General features: G+C 36.4%; 1 protein-coding gene across 2 annotated transcripts; it reads left to right on the top strand.

The window, feature by feature from the left end:
- Positions 1 to 831: 831 nt before the first annotated feature.
- Positions 832 to 12,360, top strand: LOC122869752. 2 transcript variants are annotated; one of them, XM_044183029.1, is made up of 13 exons: positions 832 to 1,377; positions 1,687 to 1,725; positions 2,742 to 3,024; positions 4,743 to 4,894; positions 5,536 to 5,797; positions 5,905 to 6,050; positions 7,040 to 7,268; positions 8,098 to 8,270; positions 8,690 to 9,073; positions 9,533 to 9,868; positions 10,556 to 10,638; positions 10,918 to 11,030; positions 11,914 to 12,360. In XM_044183029.1, exons 1-12 carry the CDS (start codon positions 1,344 to 1,346, stop codon positions 11,020 to 11,022), a joined length of 2,226 nt encoding a protein of 741 aa, XP_044038964.1. In that variant the 5' UTR covers positions 832 to 1,343; the 3' UTR covers positions 11,023 to 11,030; positions 11,914 to 12,360. The 2 variants fall into 2 exon arrangements, with proteins under 2 accessions (XP_044038964.1, XP_044038965.1); XM_044183030.1 differs by lacking the exons at positions 832 to 1,377; positions 1,687 to 1,725 and having other exon boundaries at positions 2,052 to 2,903.
- The last annotated feature ends 5,268 nt before the right edge of the window (positions 12,361 to 17,628 follow it).

Here is a 17,628-nt window from a genome sequence, read left to right as displayed (position 1 = left end):
CGCCACGCCCAGACCAGTACACACACACCCACACACACCCACACAGAGAGACAGACAGGACCGAGAGGAAACACAGGGAAGGGGAAAAAATTGCAGAAAACACAAAGAAGGGGAGAGAGGCATAGCTGGACCATGACACCAAGGGGTTTCAAATAGTTTATTTAGCTTTGGAAGTAGGAGAACTTTCTCAACCCATAAAGGAACAACAGCCTTCTTTTTATCACAAATTATAAAATCACCACATTTGGAGAGTCATTGTTTTCACTTGACAGGAAGGGTGGGAAAATTGTAATCTGAAAAGTAACTATTAAGGAGTTAAAAGTACAATGTTTGTCTCTGAAATGTAGCAAAGTAGAAGTAAAGAAATGGAAATACTGAAGTAAAGTATAAGTACTTAGTTACATTCCAGTACTGCATAGCTCATCATACAGCCACATGATAATCCACTTCTCTGCTGTGTGACACTCCATTTGTTCAAAACAATCATAGTTTCACCCAAAACAAAAAAAAAAAAAACTGCACACACACACCTTTGTGAGCTGGTGTGTGTTTGCACATGTCAGTCTGCCCATTAATTTGCTTAAAATTAATTTGACGTTCATGTGCTAATTTGGTTAATCAAATGAATAAACCAAATTTGAGCCTCCAAGCAGAAATGTCAACATAAAGGACATCCAGCTGAGAAACTCCTACTTCTTCAAGAATCAAATTAAGAATCATACGTCTTGTAATCTGTCACCTGGGCTGACAACCAAATCAATGACACGCATATTTTACATGACATATATTCTAAGACAGACAGACCAGTACACACACACACACACACACACACACACACACACACACACACACACACACACACACACACACACACACACACACATTTAGACATCATTTTAGTACATTTAGTACATTTTAGTCTGCATACTCACAGTAGAAGAGGAATTTCTCCACTTCATCCAATGAATTTTCAACAGACTACACATTGCAAGACATGCTGCAGCCCCCCAACAGTCAGTACTACCATTTTATTTTGAAGGTGTATCATGAACACACACTTGAACTGAACACCAGTCAGCAGTCAGGTGTTGCCAAATTTTCAGATATACCAGAGTCACACACATGAATAAATGTGGTTTGCATTTATTTGTATACAGATCAATTCAAATACACATCACAGGATTAGGAACACAGGATGTCAGCAACTTAGGTCGTTTTGTAAACTAAAGTCTAGCCATCATAAACACATGTTTTGCGTTTAAGCTCATTTTTGATAAAGAGGTTTTAAACTTGCTGTGTGATACACTATAATGTGGAATTAAACTAAAAACTTTCCATAGATTATGGAGTGGAGTTGGAAATTCATTTTTATTTGGGGTAAGTCATATAATGATATACATGTGTTTAAAATTAACACTCTTTTACTTTATTAGGAGAAAATTTTATTCTGTATGGCTCATTTATAGATTAAATCCTAGATGGTGAAGAAGTCCTTGAATTTATTTTTTCCTAAATTAATATATTAGATTTTGTCATACAGTGGGCCACATTTTTAAAACTAAAATGTATTTTCAAGCCACAAGCAAACTGACTACAAAATGGTAAGAACTGACAGAGTCTGCAAGCTCACTTGAGAGTAAGTGTGTATTGAATGAGTTTCATGTCAATGTTAAACTCTATTTGCAGGGTCTGTCCTTCTCAGTTTGAGGATTACTCACCAGGCAGGTAAGAAAAGTGATTTAGGTAAGATAAGTAGTTTATTATTTTTATGTGACATTAGATTGTTAATATGATCAATGTGCAAGCGGCATTTTACAGTTGTAGTTTGTCCAGGTGGAACACATTTTAACTACTTTATACAGTTAAATACTTTAGTTAGTTTAGTCCAGTTCTCAACCTAGGGACCGGGGCCCCTTCAAAGGGTCACAAATAAATCTAATGGGTCCTGAGATGATTAATAGGGTAGGAAAGAAGAAAAAAAAAGTTTTTATAAATATAAATCTATTTTTATTTATTGTGGACTTTTTTCTAATGTTCTTTTTTGTGAAATAATTTAACCTCTCTGGACCTCAAACAGTTATTCAGAATATCTGCATGTCTTGAAAAATCTTAAAAAGCATTTAATTTAGTTTCGTAAAAAAAAAGGCATTAGAATTAAAAACTACGTTTTACCGCTTAAATGTCTTTTTTTTTGCATGTAATCATGGGCTGCTGGAAGACATTATACACGTATATACTAAAATTAGGTTTTGAATCGATTTTCTGTCCAGGTTGTATTAATTAAATTAATTATATCAGTAGGAATTATTACTGCTGGAAAGTACTGAAAACATTTGATATAATGATAAATAATTTGGGAATATAGCCCCCACTGATTTTCAATCATACTTTCATACTTTGGCTGGTTTGACTGTGAAACTGACTGGGTAAGTTTGTTAAAGGAGAAAAAGGAAGTTTGTTACAAGAAGAGAAAACAGGTAAAAACATCTGCAGGTGAGACGGGAAAACATTTTGTTAATTTGCTTGTTTGGATTATTAGGTTTAATGAACAATTAAAGAACATGTCCGATTGACTTAATAAGCTACATATTTTGTAGTTTTTATAAAATAGATTTTCCTCCTTTAATTTTACAGCATGTTTAAGCTTCTCATCAAGTGCTTTCCTCTGTAGATGTTTTACATATTTTGCACTGCAAACATGTATTTGATTATCTATAATCTTCACTGTCCCAACTCTCCAGCTAATGTGGCTCTGGGTGGAGTGGCTGTTCAGTCTTCATTGTTGGACCCCTGGCATCCAGCAAACGTGGCAATTGATGGCAGAGATGATTCACACTGGGCGTCTATGAGCTGCGCTCACAGTCAGACGGAGGACAACCCCTGGTGGAGATTGGACATGCGGGGTCCGTACAACATCTCATTCATTGAAATCATCCGAAGAACAGATTGCTGCTTTAAGCGGCTTAATGGGGCTGAAATCCGCATTGGTAACTCAGTGGAGAACAATGGCAACAACAATCCCAGGTGATTTAATGGGTTAAACTAGACTGAATTGCCATTTTGTTTTCACCCCATTATTCACACTGACATTGTGTTCATGTTAGATATTTTCAGTTTGGGTGGGGCTACTTCTTTAGATTTGACCTAACCAATCAGTAGCAGGTGATCCTACCAATGTCATTTTCAGCTGACATGGATGTGGGAGCAGTTGCTAGGAGCTTTTCACATTTTTCCTGTTGTTCAAAGAAATATGCTGTCTTAAGAGTTTTTACTTCTGTAAGTTGACTTTCAACAGCATGTACAGCTGCGTTGATCTCATCTATGCTTTCACCACTTTTGTGGCCATTTTTTTGCACAGGAAAATGACATCCCCATTCTTAATCCTATATGCAAAGCTCTGATTAGCTCGGTAATTTTTCCAACTAGAACAGGGGTGTCCAAACTTTTCATGCCTTTACCCAGTGTTCATGATCCCTATTTTTTGGTGGTGGGAGAGTAGGTCTACTGTACACATGCACGTGCATACCAAATGGTTACAGCGCATCCCACATGGCCACGTGGTTGCAGCCTTTGTTGCATGTCATACCAGTGGTGCCCCGGCAGGATTATATTTCATAGTACGCACAAGAACCACCCGCTCGCTTGTAGGCTTATAAAATTAACTAATTTACTCTTGGGCCATATAAATTCAGATGTCAGGTCATACATGGTCTGCAGGCCATAGTTTGGACACCCCTAAACTAGGGAAAACAGGCTAGGCTAATGAATGACAGCGTGCTGAAATTTCAATAGATATAAAAAAAACCTCCACATATACTTAAATCAAAATGTCCATTCCTCATTTTTCCAGATACTAACTTGCCAATGTACGCCTTGTGAAAGTGAATCTAATAAATCCTTGATTTATGGAGATGGAGATACTTGATCAGAGAGGTGTTCAACTCTGTGGTCTGTAGTTTGTGGTGCTCCTGAATTTTTTTCTTACACTGAAAGATGTTTTGAATATTTTGGGGTGGACAACTGCAGCTTCCAAAATGCCCAAAGAGTTGAATCAACACTTCTTCACGATAAGATAAGATTGTTGTTGTGTTGCAGCAGCACAAAGTACAGATAATTAAATAAAAAGTAAGAAATAATTAATAAGCAGTAAAGTAAAATAATATTAATAAAAAAATAAGACTAGAAATTAAAAAATTAAAACCATACATGCAATTTATAAGTACTCATGACCAGTGTTGCACCTTAAACCAATATTGCAATATCTTCTTTAACCAGTGTGACACAGTATTGTGATAGTATATTAGACATCATAGTGTAGTAGGATAGAGGATTGCATATGAGATATTATATTACAGTTATTCTATTATAATTTATATACAATTTGCAATTCAATATTGAATTTATATCTAAGTGTAAGAGTAATATGATACAAGCTAATATACCTTACACTGACATGGAATATAATGTAATATGTTGAGTAATAATATATAACTTTGTATTATATATTATTGTACTATATAAATAGTATAATACAGTACTTAATATTATGGCTGGGCTGCTGCATTCAGCTGTACCTTATATTACCGTATATCCTGCTTCTTCATGTTAGTTTTCATGATAATTGTATGCATGCCGACAAATCTGCATGAACTACCATTTTGTGGAGGTAGGAATGTATCAATATATACTGTATATCAATAGTTTTGTTTTTTTCCTGTACCATCTGTCTATTTGCCCCTCAGATGTGCTGTCATAACTGAGACCAATGTCATTCCCATGGCCTTCAGCTGCAGTGGGATGGAAGGACGTTATGTCAACATTTTCATCCCTGGAGTACAAAAGACACTTCAGCTTTGTGAGATCAAAGTGTACGCCACTACTGACATTACAGGAGGTAACGCAACACTGGGAAATGGCATAGTTGATTCTATTATGCAGTGGTTCCTGTGTGAACATAATGAGGTAGAAATTGACACAATATTGTTTAGTGTTATTGATATTTAGAGTTACAAAACATCTTCAGTGAAGAATAAGGTCTGTCTACGTTCACCTTTCTGCTCAATTCAGAAGTTATTTTGTGCTCAGCTAGTTTCCAGGCTGTGAGCGCTAAGGATTTCTTTGGCATTTAAATTGATGGTAACACTTTATTTGAAGTCTTATGAAGGTGGCTTCATAAGACTGACATGACACCGTCATAACCGTGACATGACACCTGTCATAAACATGAAGGAGTCTTTATGAAGGTTTATGACTGTTGTCATTAAGTGTCATTCAGTCAAATATGTCACTTTTGATGCAAAGTTGACATTGTTTGAGATGTCTTTGTCATGACAACTTGACATTAACCAGAAAACATAACCTGTCATAAACATGCCTTAGCAGGCCTAATTATCAAACTTTTAAAGCTTTAAGTATTCCCTGTCAAACTGGCCAAGTTTGACAGGGAATACTTAATGCTGTGGTTTTCCAAATTAATCCATAACTGGTTCTTTCTCATTCATTTCTTCATAACTGTCTTCATGACACTCCTGTCAGCTAACGTGGCACTGAGAGGAGTCGCCACTCAGTCTGCAGAACCGGCTTCTGCAGCAACTGCTCCACATATGGCCAATGATGACTATCCACTAGAAACCTGTGCCTCAGTCCCACTGCAAGACAACCCCTGGTGGCAACTGGACCTGAGGAGTATCTACCGCATAACTGCTGTGTCTATCATCAGCATCGGTGACTGCTGCTCAGAGGAGCTGAACCGTGCTGAGGTCCGCATCGGCCTCAGGAATGACAACAGCAACCAGAGGTAATATTAGCAGGAACAAAAGAGTACTTACTTGCTGTAGTAGTACTTGTACTTACCAGCCACTTTGATTCTCTTTTTTTTCTTACTTATATTCTTCCTTCTGTCAGGTGTGCCATCATCTCCATTGCAGCGGGACAGCGCATATACAACTACCAGTGTGGAATAATGGAAGGTCGCTTCGTCCATGTTGTTCTTCCTGGACTACATAAGAAATTGACTGTTTGTGAAGTAAAGGTGTATGGTGCTGTGCTTGGTAAGCTCCACACACATGAAGAATGAACATTTTCCTGAAGAATAAAAATATGTTTCTATTACAGAGTGTTCTGCCTATGGGAGCTTAGCCTTTCACTGTATGCATTGGGTATGCCATATTGGAAAAACAAAAGTCATGACAAAAAAAATGACAACAAAAAGTTCTAATTTTTTCCCTTGCTGACTGTTTCAGGTACATGGTAACATTGTAATAATATAATATAAATGAGGAGATACATGTTTTCATCTTCTCAACATGGTAGCGTGTCCTGCAAAACAGTTAGTAAGCACACACTGTACATCCCTTTAAAGGTGTTGATGAAAGAGTACCTTAACACCCCCTGAAAATGTTGTCTTTCCTGACCTCCAGTGGTTTAACTGTTGGGTGTGGTAACCAACCACCAACCAGGGGTGAAACAGGCTTCAAACAGGCAGCAAAACAGAGCTTTTTAGCCTGCTGTTAAGTTACTCTTTAAGGAAGAAACATAACCTTTTAAGTGTAACCACTCAAATACACAAGATGCAAATGTGCAAACCAAGCTACAAATCCCTTACTTACTTTGCATGTGTTGCTGAAAGCCTGGAATTGGATAAGATTCATGTTTAGTCTGCCTTAAAGAAAACACAAAACTACACTTTACAGTAGTATTTCCAACTTTGGTTTTCAGCTTTCACTACAGTCTCAAGCTGCGTAAAATAGCAACAATGTAAAACCTCAAAGTCAATTTCAGTTCAGTTTTTGTATTGTTTAGAATTTTCTAACAACATCAAAACTATTAATTGTCTACTTTCTTCCATTATAAGTTTACACCAATGGCTTTGTGGACTTCTCTTACACCTCTAAACCCCATTGTTTAATTAGCATTAAACAGAAGCCTTTGTTATATTTCTGCCTGTAAAAGATGATTTTGCAGGTGTTTTTTTGCAAAAAAAACCCACCTGCAAAATCATTTTCTAATTCAACTTTTTTAACACCTTCATCCTCACTAGAAAATGTGGCTTTGAGAGGAGTGGCTTTTCAGTCTTCCCTAAGGTCGAAAACCACAGGTCAAGCCAGCAGAGTTATTGATGGTCAGTTTTCCACCTGCAGCATAACTGAAGACAAACCCGGTCAGTGGGTGACAGTGGATCTATTGGTTCCCTACAATGTGACTGTGATCCAGCTTGCCTTCAGTGAGAACTGCTGCTATGGTGATGAGGTCCGAGTGGATGACACAAGGTAAATATACGGTCGGACAAGGTTGGAGGAATGCATGTTGAAAGTGGAGACTGTCCTTCCAAGGAAAACTACAGTATCAGTCGTTGCAGCAAATGCCCAAAAAATGTTTACCTTCAAGTGACAAAGCTCTCTAGTGGCCGTAGGATTCATGACTCTTGTCTGTCAGGAGCAAAGGAGGAAATAGTGTGACGTTGTCATAGAGTAACAAAGTCTGCAGAGGGAGGAGGTCGAGGTGGATGGATAGCCAAACGAAACATGGGACTTTGACATGGGAGAACGCTGTTCACTTCCTGTTTGCTAATGACCATGACCACGATCTTTCCCTAAACTTAACCAAGTCATTTTTTTTTTTTGCATAAACCAAACCAAAACCTAACCATTGTGCTGTAACATAAGATCACAGTTTCAATGATGTCACGGTGATTTGTAACATTTTTGGAAAGAAATGACAATGTCACAGTCATGTCATAGTGAGAGTGGGATCAATAAACATGCAGAACATTTTCTGGTGTTTTAAAAATTCTCCCAACTTAAAAATAGGGAGAAGAGGGGAAGGGAAAGTCACTTGGTGCATATCTAGACTACACTACTAGGTGTAAAAGACTACAAATACTTTGGGAGTTTGGCCTGTTGGTAACTTTATCCATTATCTCATAATTTTGAGAATTTTATTAAAGTCAGCTCTGGGTCTCTGGTAGATAGTCGAGTTCCAAGAGCATAGATAATAGCGTAAATATTTTTAAATGAATGGATGACAAAATAAATCAAGTTTAAAGGTAAATAAAGAAATGCCATGTACACCTTCTCTGTGTCTTTATCTCTATTTCAGATGTACGATCAGCTCCAGTGCACAATCTCTGATGACCCTGGATTGTGGTGGGATTGTGGGTCGCTATGTGACTGTGATCCATCCCGACATACCACCGCCTCTGTGTGAGGTGGAGGTCTACAGCACTTGGGAGAATCCTCAGAACATAGTCCCTCAGTGGCCCCCACCCAATGGTAAACAGATTATGCAGTTTTACGAAATCCTTACAATGCAAAATTCCAACCAGAAATAGAAGGGCCTTCATATTTGTAGATGATACTGTCATTTACATTATTGTCTTGTTAAGACAATAGTCCCTGTTTATATGCTGATGATGTATTTTCCATTCATAAATGCAAATTGCTATTTCAAATTAAAGATTTTACTTTTATCACCTTTATAAATACCACAGTAATGCTGAATAATTGCTCTCAATGCTCTCAGTTCTTTTTAAGCAGAATGCTTTTCCAGATTGATATTGACTTTGATCTTTTAGTGATTTAATCAAGCCTGATTGTAGAGACTTGCAACAGGCATTCAGACCAGTCCTTCATAGCTACATCATCCATTCACAAATAAAGTTATTGTTGAATTTTCTTTTTTCTATCAACAGATTACTGCTCCTTAGCTTCCTGCAGCCGTGACTACATTCTCATTCACAATGAACCTAAAACATGGTTTGAAGCCCAGACCTACTGTAGAGAGAGGTACACTGACCTGGCCACCATCAACAACAATCACGACATGAACAGGGTCGTTGACAAAATGGAGAATGACTTCTCTGACTTTTGGATTGGGCTGTATCAAGATGTCATAAACTGGCGGTGGTCTCTGTCAGATGAGGGTTACTATGGAGACGGTGAAGCGGAGTTCAGGAACTGGGGTGTTAGTGAACCCAACAACGAGAATACCATCCAGCACTGTGCTAACATACAACACATGGGTGAATGGGGAGACCTGGACTGTGACTTACTTAACTACTTCTTATGCTTTGATGGTAACTATTATTCACATGTGTTAACAAAGTATCTGTGGTTGATGAGCTGGTCTCAGGAAAAACTAACCTGCTTTTGCATGTTTTATACTATTAACTACAAATTGTGGATGGCTTATAAATATCATCAACCACTTTCCAAAGCTCATCGTTCTTTCCTTCCAGGTAGCCATTGCTTTTCATTTATTTCATTATAAAAAGCAACGTGTGAAAATGTGGGACTTGAGATATTGTTTTAAGTAAGTTGAGTTACTTAAATTTATATTATCTTGCAGAACTGCTGATGTCAGTTCAAGGGCTCTCTTGCCCATGACAAATTTCGATCAAATAAAGCACAAAATCAGTGTGCAGTGCCAATAAGCAAATGCTGTCTCGGGTTAAACAACCCAAACCCCCCGTTTTAAAAAAATTACATTTGCAGTATGTACTGGTGCATCATGATGATTATTTCTGTGGTCACAGGCAGAGATGGCGCACCAGAAACAAAGATTCTCGTGGAAACACCAATGAACTGGGCCGACGCTCAGCGCTACTGCAGGGAGCACCACACAGACCTGCTCAGTGTGAGGAACCAGGCTGAGAACCAGGACATCCAGAGCATGGTCCCGATAGGAAAGCTGGCCTGGATTGGCCTGTTCAGAGACTCTTGGAAGTGGTCCGATGGGAGTAACTCCTTGTTCAGACACCAGTGGCAAGGGTCACTGGACAGCTTAGGAGAGGGTCTGAACTGTGCTTATGTTTACAACAGGAAATGGAACGTAAGATCCTGCGACACCAAATCTATGTTTCTTTGCTACTGTAAGTGTTATACAAGTTTATGTAAGCTTTACATTAGTGCTTAACATTTGCTGATTCAAGCTCTTCAAATCTGATTATTTGATGCTTTTCTCTGTTTGACATCATTGTTGAGTAAATATCTTTGGTTGATATGTTGGTTAAAAAAAGCAGGAATTTGAAGACGTCACGCTTGGGCTCTGGGAAAATGTAACTTGTGTCATGTAATTTTTTTGTAGACTAAATGATTAATCAGTTAATTGAAAACAATATTGTTAGATTAACTAATAATGAACAATAATAATTAGCTGCAGCTCTACTCCACATTATAAAACTATTGACATACAGCATTTTATTTTCAGTCTGTTATTCATTGTTGCCCTCTACCCAGCATCCAAATTAAAAGCAGTTTTAGCTATATGAATTGGATTCAAATTGCCAGGTACCCAGATTTTTGTTGTTTACATTTTTGAAAAATTAAGTTAATTAATTTTCATAGTGTATTGAACCTGAACCAATGGCTGCCTGGAGGATGGAAAATTTATCCTAAAGCTGACTTTATGCTTTAAATAACTGTCAATAGCGATGTTTCTTATAGCTGCAATTTGTAGTCAATTGACTAAAACATCAAATGGTATGGTAAATTATAACATTTCATAACGCTGCCAAAATGCCATCAGCAGATCAGTCACATGAGCATCCATTTTTCAGACTTCAAGAAGAGATCTGTAGTGACAATCAAGACTGACTTTGACATGAATGACCTGGCCATCCAACAACAAATCTTGAGCCAGGTGAGAAACACACATTTTACTGAAATATTGTTTCATATGTGCATTCGTAAAGTATGCCCTGTGTGAGGGCACGGAGTGGAAGGTAAAACTAATTCAACTCTATTTAACTCTACTCAACATTTCATTTATAGAAAGTGCTGATTACCACACTGCTGTAGCAGTGTTAGTAGTTGCAATGAAGCGATTAGTAATTAATAGTTTCATTGCAAATAATACCCAAGCTGCTAATTATTAACGTTATAATAAATGTGAAGACTTATTTTTGTGTATGCTTCCTAGCTGGAGAAAGAGATGAAAAACAAGGGAATCAGTGATTTCAAGATCTCCTGGAGGATGTCAGGACTAGTTTCAGTCAAGCAAGAGATTAAAGACAACAACAAGTAAGACTGAATGTAAGTATGTTTTTGTGTAAGGAAATACTATAATGATACTGCAGTTATTGTGCATAATCTTCCATTTTTAAAAGATGATAAAGTTGTTCTTTGACATATTAGTGGAACAATGTCTAAGCAATGGTTAACAACATTTAAACATTTAATTTCTTCTTTTTGGCAAGTACAGTTTGGACCAAATAAGTACACAAGTCAAACCAAAGGAGATATATACTGATTTCTTAGCAAATGTAATTTCAGTTAGACTTAAAGATTTTATTTAAAATTCCTTTTATAAATTTAATTCTTTGTTGTTTGTGCACTCAGCATCCTAGTCTTTATACACTGTTTTCTCTGTTTGTTAAATTTCCTTTTCCTCTTTTCTTTTTCCTGTAAAGTGCTTTGTAACTAGTACTGTTTTGAAATGTGCTGCATAAATAGATTCTGTCTGTTTACTGGCTTGTGAAAACTTCAGTATGAAGTATGTTTGTGGCGATTTGTGGGATACAGCTGACTTGATGCCAAGTCATGTTCAATGTAAACAACTTGTACAAGTTTTGGCATAGCAGCAAAATATGTAAAGGTCAACATGTCTATCAGCAGGGCAGTGAAAAAGTACAAAACAAATGCTTGCTGTGTATATAATTTATTTTCTATGGAAAAGTACAATGTATAAATAGGAATCTATCCCATTATATTTCACATTGTTAGCTTGTGTTGTTGTTCTCCAACCATTCTATTCACAGATAAACATAAAACCATCTGTTAGTCTTTCATTCTCCACAATACCACCACAATATGGTCTTAGACCCAAAATGTGTTTTCTGCACTGTGCTGTTCTACATGTTTGTATGTGGAGGGAGTCAGACTACAGAGTGTGTGTGTGCTGTCTTTTCTCCAACAGGTGTGTGCCACCTGAGGGAGGTGAAACATGAGTCCTGTTTCTCTGACTGGACTGAAGCTGAACAATGTAGACAAGTGGACTGTGTGTACTGGAGGGAATAACCAAGAAAAGTAGCAGTACTTTGAACCTCTTCTTTTTAATCAATGTAATTAGATGCAAAGTTTTATTTAAGTTGCTTTGGCCATGTAGCGATTACATTTCACTTCTTAGCCAAGCCACTATAATCGTACACAGACAGTTCTGACTAAATTTAAGAAGGGTGACACTGACATTTTTTGTATTCAAGATATTGTGTGAAACCATGAATCTTTCTGAAAAAAAGTCCATGTTATGTTAAAAAAGCTGAGTTTAAATGTGTTTTACACTTTCATGTCAGATATTATGGAAGCAGCATTAAAGATTATATTGATAACATTTATATGTAGATGAATATAAAAAAAAAAACCAACCCATCTATATAGCTTTTAGAAAGTTGCGTAATAAAAGTATCTCTTTTCCTAAAAAAAAATATTATGATTGTGAATAAATCATTAAAATTTTTTTGATGGGTCCAAAATGAACGTTTTGTTTATATCTGTGTGAGATGTCTAACGTTTGGTTCCTGCTTCTAACAAGGCTTGTAAGCCAATAGTATAATGATGTTGGTATCATGTGGTATAGTTGCCAGCTAGCGTGGAAAAAACGGATACTGACGTTAGCACATATTAGCTATCTGAGCTTAACAGTGTGAACAATAATAACCCATACAATATTAATGCATATTTAAACAAAATAAACAACAACTACCGGCAGCCATAGTCCTTACAAGCTTAAAGTGTAAATGGATTAAAATTTAAATATTTATTTATATTTACTTATAGTGTAAGGATGATTAAAATGTCATTTTACAATAAATGTTGCAATATAGGGCCCCTATAATTATTAAATGATGGGGAAAAAAGGGTTACCTGAAGCTAGCTAGCCATATGCTAAAATTACCATAGATAACGTTACATGAAACGCCACTGCACAAAGTAACCTAAATCTATAGCTAATGTACAGCTACAGTATATGTTGCAAAATGAATTCATTACTCGATCATGAAAGATTCATCACTTGATATGACAGGGTCTGAGTCTCACTCCACTCAACCATGAAATATGCAGGTTGTGCAACGAACTGGCAACCACTGGAATAGAATGGATGGGGGAGTGCGTCATCTAGTGGCTCAGTGTTATCAATGTTATCAATAGCACCTTTAAATGCACATAAAAGGAATACTTTGACATTTTGGAAAATAAGCTTATTCACTTTCTTGCATAACATAAATATAGGTCTTTCTTGAGAACTTTTTAGTAAAATTTGATATCAAAATGTATGCAGAAAGTCTATATTCTGTTGTATATACAGAGATTTAATTTCATTATATTTTTGTAAGTACTTGGAAATGTCAGTAGCGTCAAATAGCTTGTACACAATTTTTAACAGCATACACAATCACTGATTTTGAGTGTTTGTATGTTTTTTCTTGTAAAGTGTAATTTCATTATGTCATTCCTAAACACTAAAACAATTATTTAAATTTAATTAGATAATATAGAATTTAGGAACAAGCTTGGTAAGACTCGCAAAGCAACACTGCTGACAAACAACACAAATACAAAGGTGGGCAACCAAACAAGCCGGATGTCAAAGGACCACTGGTAACCAAATCTGCTCATGTTTCCTCCTCATTACTGGTCGAGTTTTGCATGAAATGGCATGAAAAAGTGATGACATTTCCATAAATGTTCCCAACACACAGCCTGAACTCCTGAACAGAGTTGCTTGTGGAAGGTTTCAACAACAATGGTGTTGCTACAGAGTACTATCCCCTTCATTGGTAAGCAGTAAGCACAATTCATAACTTACTGGAGCAGCAGTTTTTTTTATACAATTGACTTTGACCAAAGTGAAAATCAAATGTTGAAAATTTGGTTTGCAGTGAGATTTAACAGAAGCAAAGTATGTATGCTCATTTGACTTTATGTCAAAGGATATTAAAGGCCAGTAGCAAGTACAAAGGCATGTACCAGAAAAGGTAAAGCATGTGGGAACATATCAAAGTTAGAACATCATGTTTAGAACATCATAATGATATATTCAGTAAAAATATAAACAATATCAGGTACCTTTGAGGGCACCAAAGTCATGACATCTGTGTTATGGAATTTCAGGGTTTTGACACAAATATGGATGTCTGATGGTAATACTGATATATTTTAGACTAAAGATCAGCAATAAACTACAATATAATAAAGGGATTTAGTATCCCCACCTCAACAATAATATCCTTTCAGTGTGGAGAACAACATTTCAATGAATGAATAAAAAGAAATTGTTGAATTAGAAAATACTTTTTTCCCTTTTATTTACCATTCAAATACTTTTTTCAAGGGGTGTGTGGGGTAGAACTGGGCGGAGTTGGATATGACTTAAGTATTTCTAAAATCCTAAATTTCTAAAATATGTGTACCAACAATTAAACCTTTTGAGAGCACCTTAATTAATTTCAGTGTCTTCCTGAACCATAAAAAATGATAGCACCTTATTTAAGCCCCCCCCCCCCCATTTAGCATTTATAAGCAGCAATAACACTCAATTAATGGTAACACACTATAATGGATGTATAAGGAAAAAAAATCCTCTTAAAAAGTCCCTAACAGAGACTCTCTTCAGTTCTGAACATCATTCAAAAATTTATTTTGACAGGTTCAGGTACCACAGGTAGCTAAACATGCACTGCAACACTGTTCAGTTTTAATCTGCTTTAGTGTGTGTTTTTTAATATTACTTTACAAAGTATACAGTGGATGTTGTTATAAATTTTGTATACTTGTTCTTTTAAGTGAGTGAACCAATTTCTAAATTATGGGGCTACATTTTCCCCCAAACAAACTCTGCATGAACTCAGAAAAGTAATAAACATTGTTGTATCCCTGGTTTTGTAGGAACAATCCATAAGTATGCTCCCAATAGAACATTTTATTGAAAAACTTGAAAATGTAAATTCATGCTAAACATCTAATGCTCCTATAGGATTGGATAGGGTGCTTCCTAGTGGTTGAAAAAATACTCTGTTGCTGACTTTGATGAACACAAACAGGATAAATTAAGATTTAATGAGCTGAAAAATAAATAAGTAAACAAATAAAACCACATATACTACACACATTTTAACTGGAATTTTTCTACAAACAAAAACAAAAACAATTTGAAAGATGCTACAATCATATTAACTTCTACACACAGGGTCTTGAAAAACCTAGGCATCCATGCCATGAATCTATTTCATGTTCTCTATTTCCAAATAACGTTTTTCTCCACAGTGCATCGTCTGTACCACTTTTTTAACACCCCTAAAACGTGGAGTGCAGCTCAGAGCTTCTGCAGAGTGAACAATACAAATGAAAAACAACAAATGTGACTGACAGAGAGCATTGGCAATGCTGATGTGAGCGTCACACATTTGTGAATCTACATGCTTTGGTGACATTTGCATTTGATGACAAATCAATTCCCTTGGGAGCATGAATATGCGTAGAAAATTTCATTAAGATCGGCTTAGATTATGAAATATAGTATATTGTGCCCAAGTGGATATTTTGGTCTAATAGTGGCAGTAGAGGACAAGTCACACTTGTGCACACTTCTAGGTATACAGTTCTGGTGGGAAAATAGTGAATCCTTGTCAATGTATTATGGTTGGCCTAAAAGTGGTCAAACGCGTGGTCATACGCGTAATGTGTTAGATTTGACTAAAAATGTAAAACGGGAGAAAAAGGTACACCCTAAATACCAAACCTATGTCATAGCAAGACGCTTCTACAGACAGTATTACACTGACCTGGTCAGTGTGAAAACCAAGGAGTAGCATAAAGAGATTCACATGTATGCCAACAGCAACAGCGTCTGGATCGGGCTGTTCAGAGTCGACTGGATGTGGTCTGACAGAAGCGCTGGCTCTTTGAGAAACTGGGATGAAACTAACCCTGATCATTTGGGAGGTGTTCAGAACTGTGTTGCGATGAGAAAGTCCTTCCTGCATCAGTGGGATGACAATGCTTGTGATGTTAGCTATCCTTTTGTTATTGTGATTTTTTTAAATTGCTCTTTTATTGCCTTTGTATGCACTTTAGCAGTAGTTTTATAAGTGATGTTGTAGTTTAGTGAATAATCTGGTAATATGATTCCACTGTTACATAGTAGTGAGATACATATTGGAACTAAGTACCCATGGCCCCAATATGGGGAGGGCCCTCAAAAAGCCTGGAATTAAAAGTTTTCATCTGCAATTTTGATATTTTACATTATTACCATTATAAGTAAAGTATTTCTGTTGGCTGAAAAAATAAGTTGACCCACTATTCCATGTATCTAAAACAATATTAGAGCCAGTAAAAAAAGAGTAAGAAAGAAAGAGATAAAAAAAAACACACAGCCCACCAGCACCTCTAAAGCTCACTAATTAACATGCTATTTCTTGTTTGTTTAATCCGTACAGAAACATACGTGTAAAAACAATATGTTGCGGTTTTGCATCTTTATGCTAAGCTAAGCTAACCGGCTGCTTTCTGTAGCTTCAAATTTACCGACCAGACATGAGTGGTATCAATCTTCAAGTGTTTTCCCAACATTTCCCAATGATTACTTTAAATAACAAATATGTATAGTGTATGCAACGTACTGTACATGCAGTATTAAAATGAAATGTTTTTGTTTTGGGAACTGGTTTAGAGCTGAAAACCAAGAGAACTGTGGTGAGAGTGAAAATAAGCTCTGAGGTAAATCTGAGTCTTCCTACAGTGAGTGATTCACTGCTGAAGCAGGTGAGAGAGAAAGAGAAACTAACACACAGAGAAAGAGAATGAGATTGAATCAGTATGAAGGAGAATAGATCTATAGTTTGAAACATTTGCATATCTGTATTCAGTTTCAGGCACAGCTGGAAAAGACAAGAGCATTGATGCAACAGACCACACCTACCTGTTACTCCTCAGATTACTTTTGTTTTACCGTAAAACAAACATTGTTTGCAACACTGTTGCAACCAGTTTTTCTACATGTCTTTTATTGCACTTACTCTTTTTTAGTTTTACTAACTAATTGAATCATTCTTTTTTAATTTTTAATTCAGGTTGTTTAATACAGAAGCCATGTAAAGGCTCCTGCATGGTGAGGTTGTGGAGAAGCGGCTTTTCAATGAAGACAAATACAGTTGTGTGTTGTTATGTATGTTTATAAGTATAAGTAATTATATAAGTAATTTTGGTTTATATTGTGTCGTATTTGTGTTAAGCATATAGTGTCTTTGGTGATTAAATTCAAATCATTGTGTATAAGTCTAGTCTAGTTTTTTTTGACAACGAATCTTGACTCAAGGTTCACTTACTAGCTTTTTCTGGGCTTTCAACCACATCTTGTTCCCCAGTGGATTGAGTTTCTTTAGTTGTCATGAGGATAGCTCAATTGTAGTGCCAATATACAACCACCTGTGGTCACATGACCTAAGTATGGAACTGACATCTATCTCCATGACAACAGAGCAAAATCCATTCACTGAGGAAGACCCTGAGATACGGTTGAAAGCTTCAGAAAAAGCTAGGAAGTAGAGTTGATGTTTACTTTTGGTCAAGAATGACCTTTCATGCTCTTTTATTAACAACCAACAACAATTTTTGTTGGAAATCTACACTT

Source organism: Siniperca chuatsi, linkage group LG22, assembly GCF_020085105.1.
Source record: "Siniperca chuatsi isolate FFG_IHB_CAS linkage group LG22, ASM2008510v1, whole genome shotgun sequence".
Taxonomy (NCBI): Eukaryota; Metazoa; Chordata; class Actinopteri; order Centrarchiformes; family Sinipercidae; genus Siniperca; species Siniperca chuatsi.
This window is presented reverse-complemented; position numbering and strand designations above follow the sequence as displayed.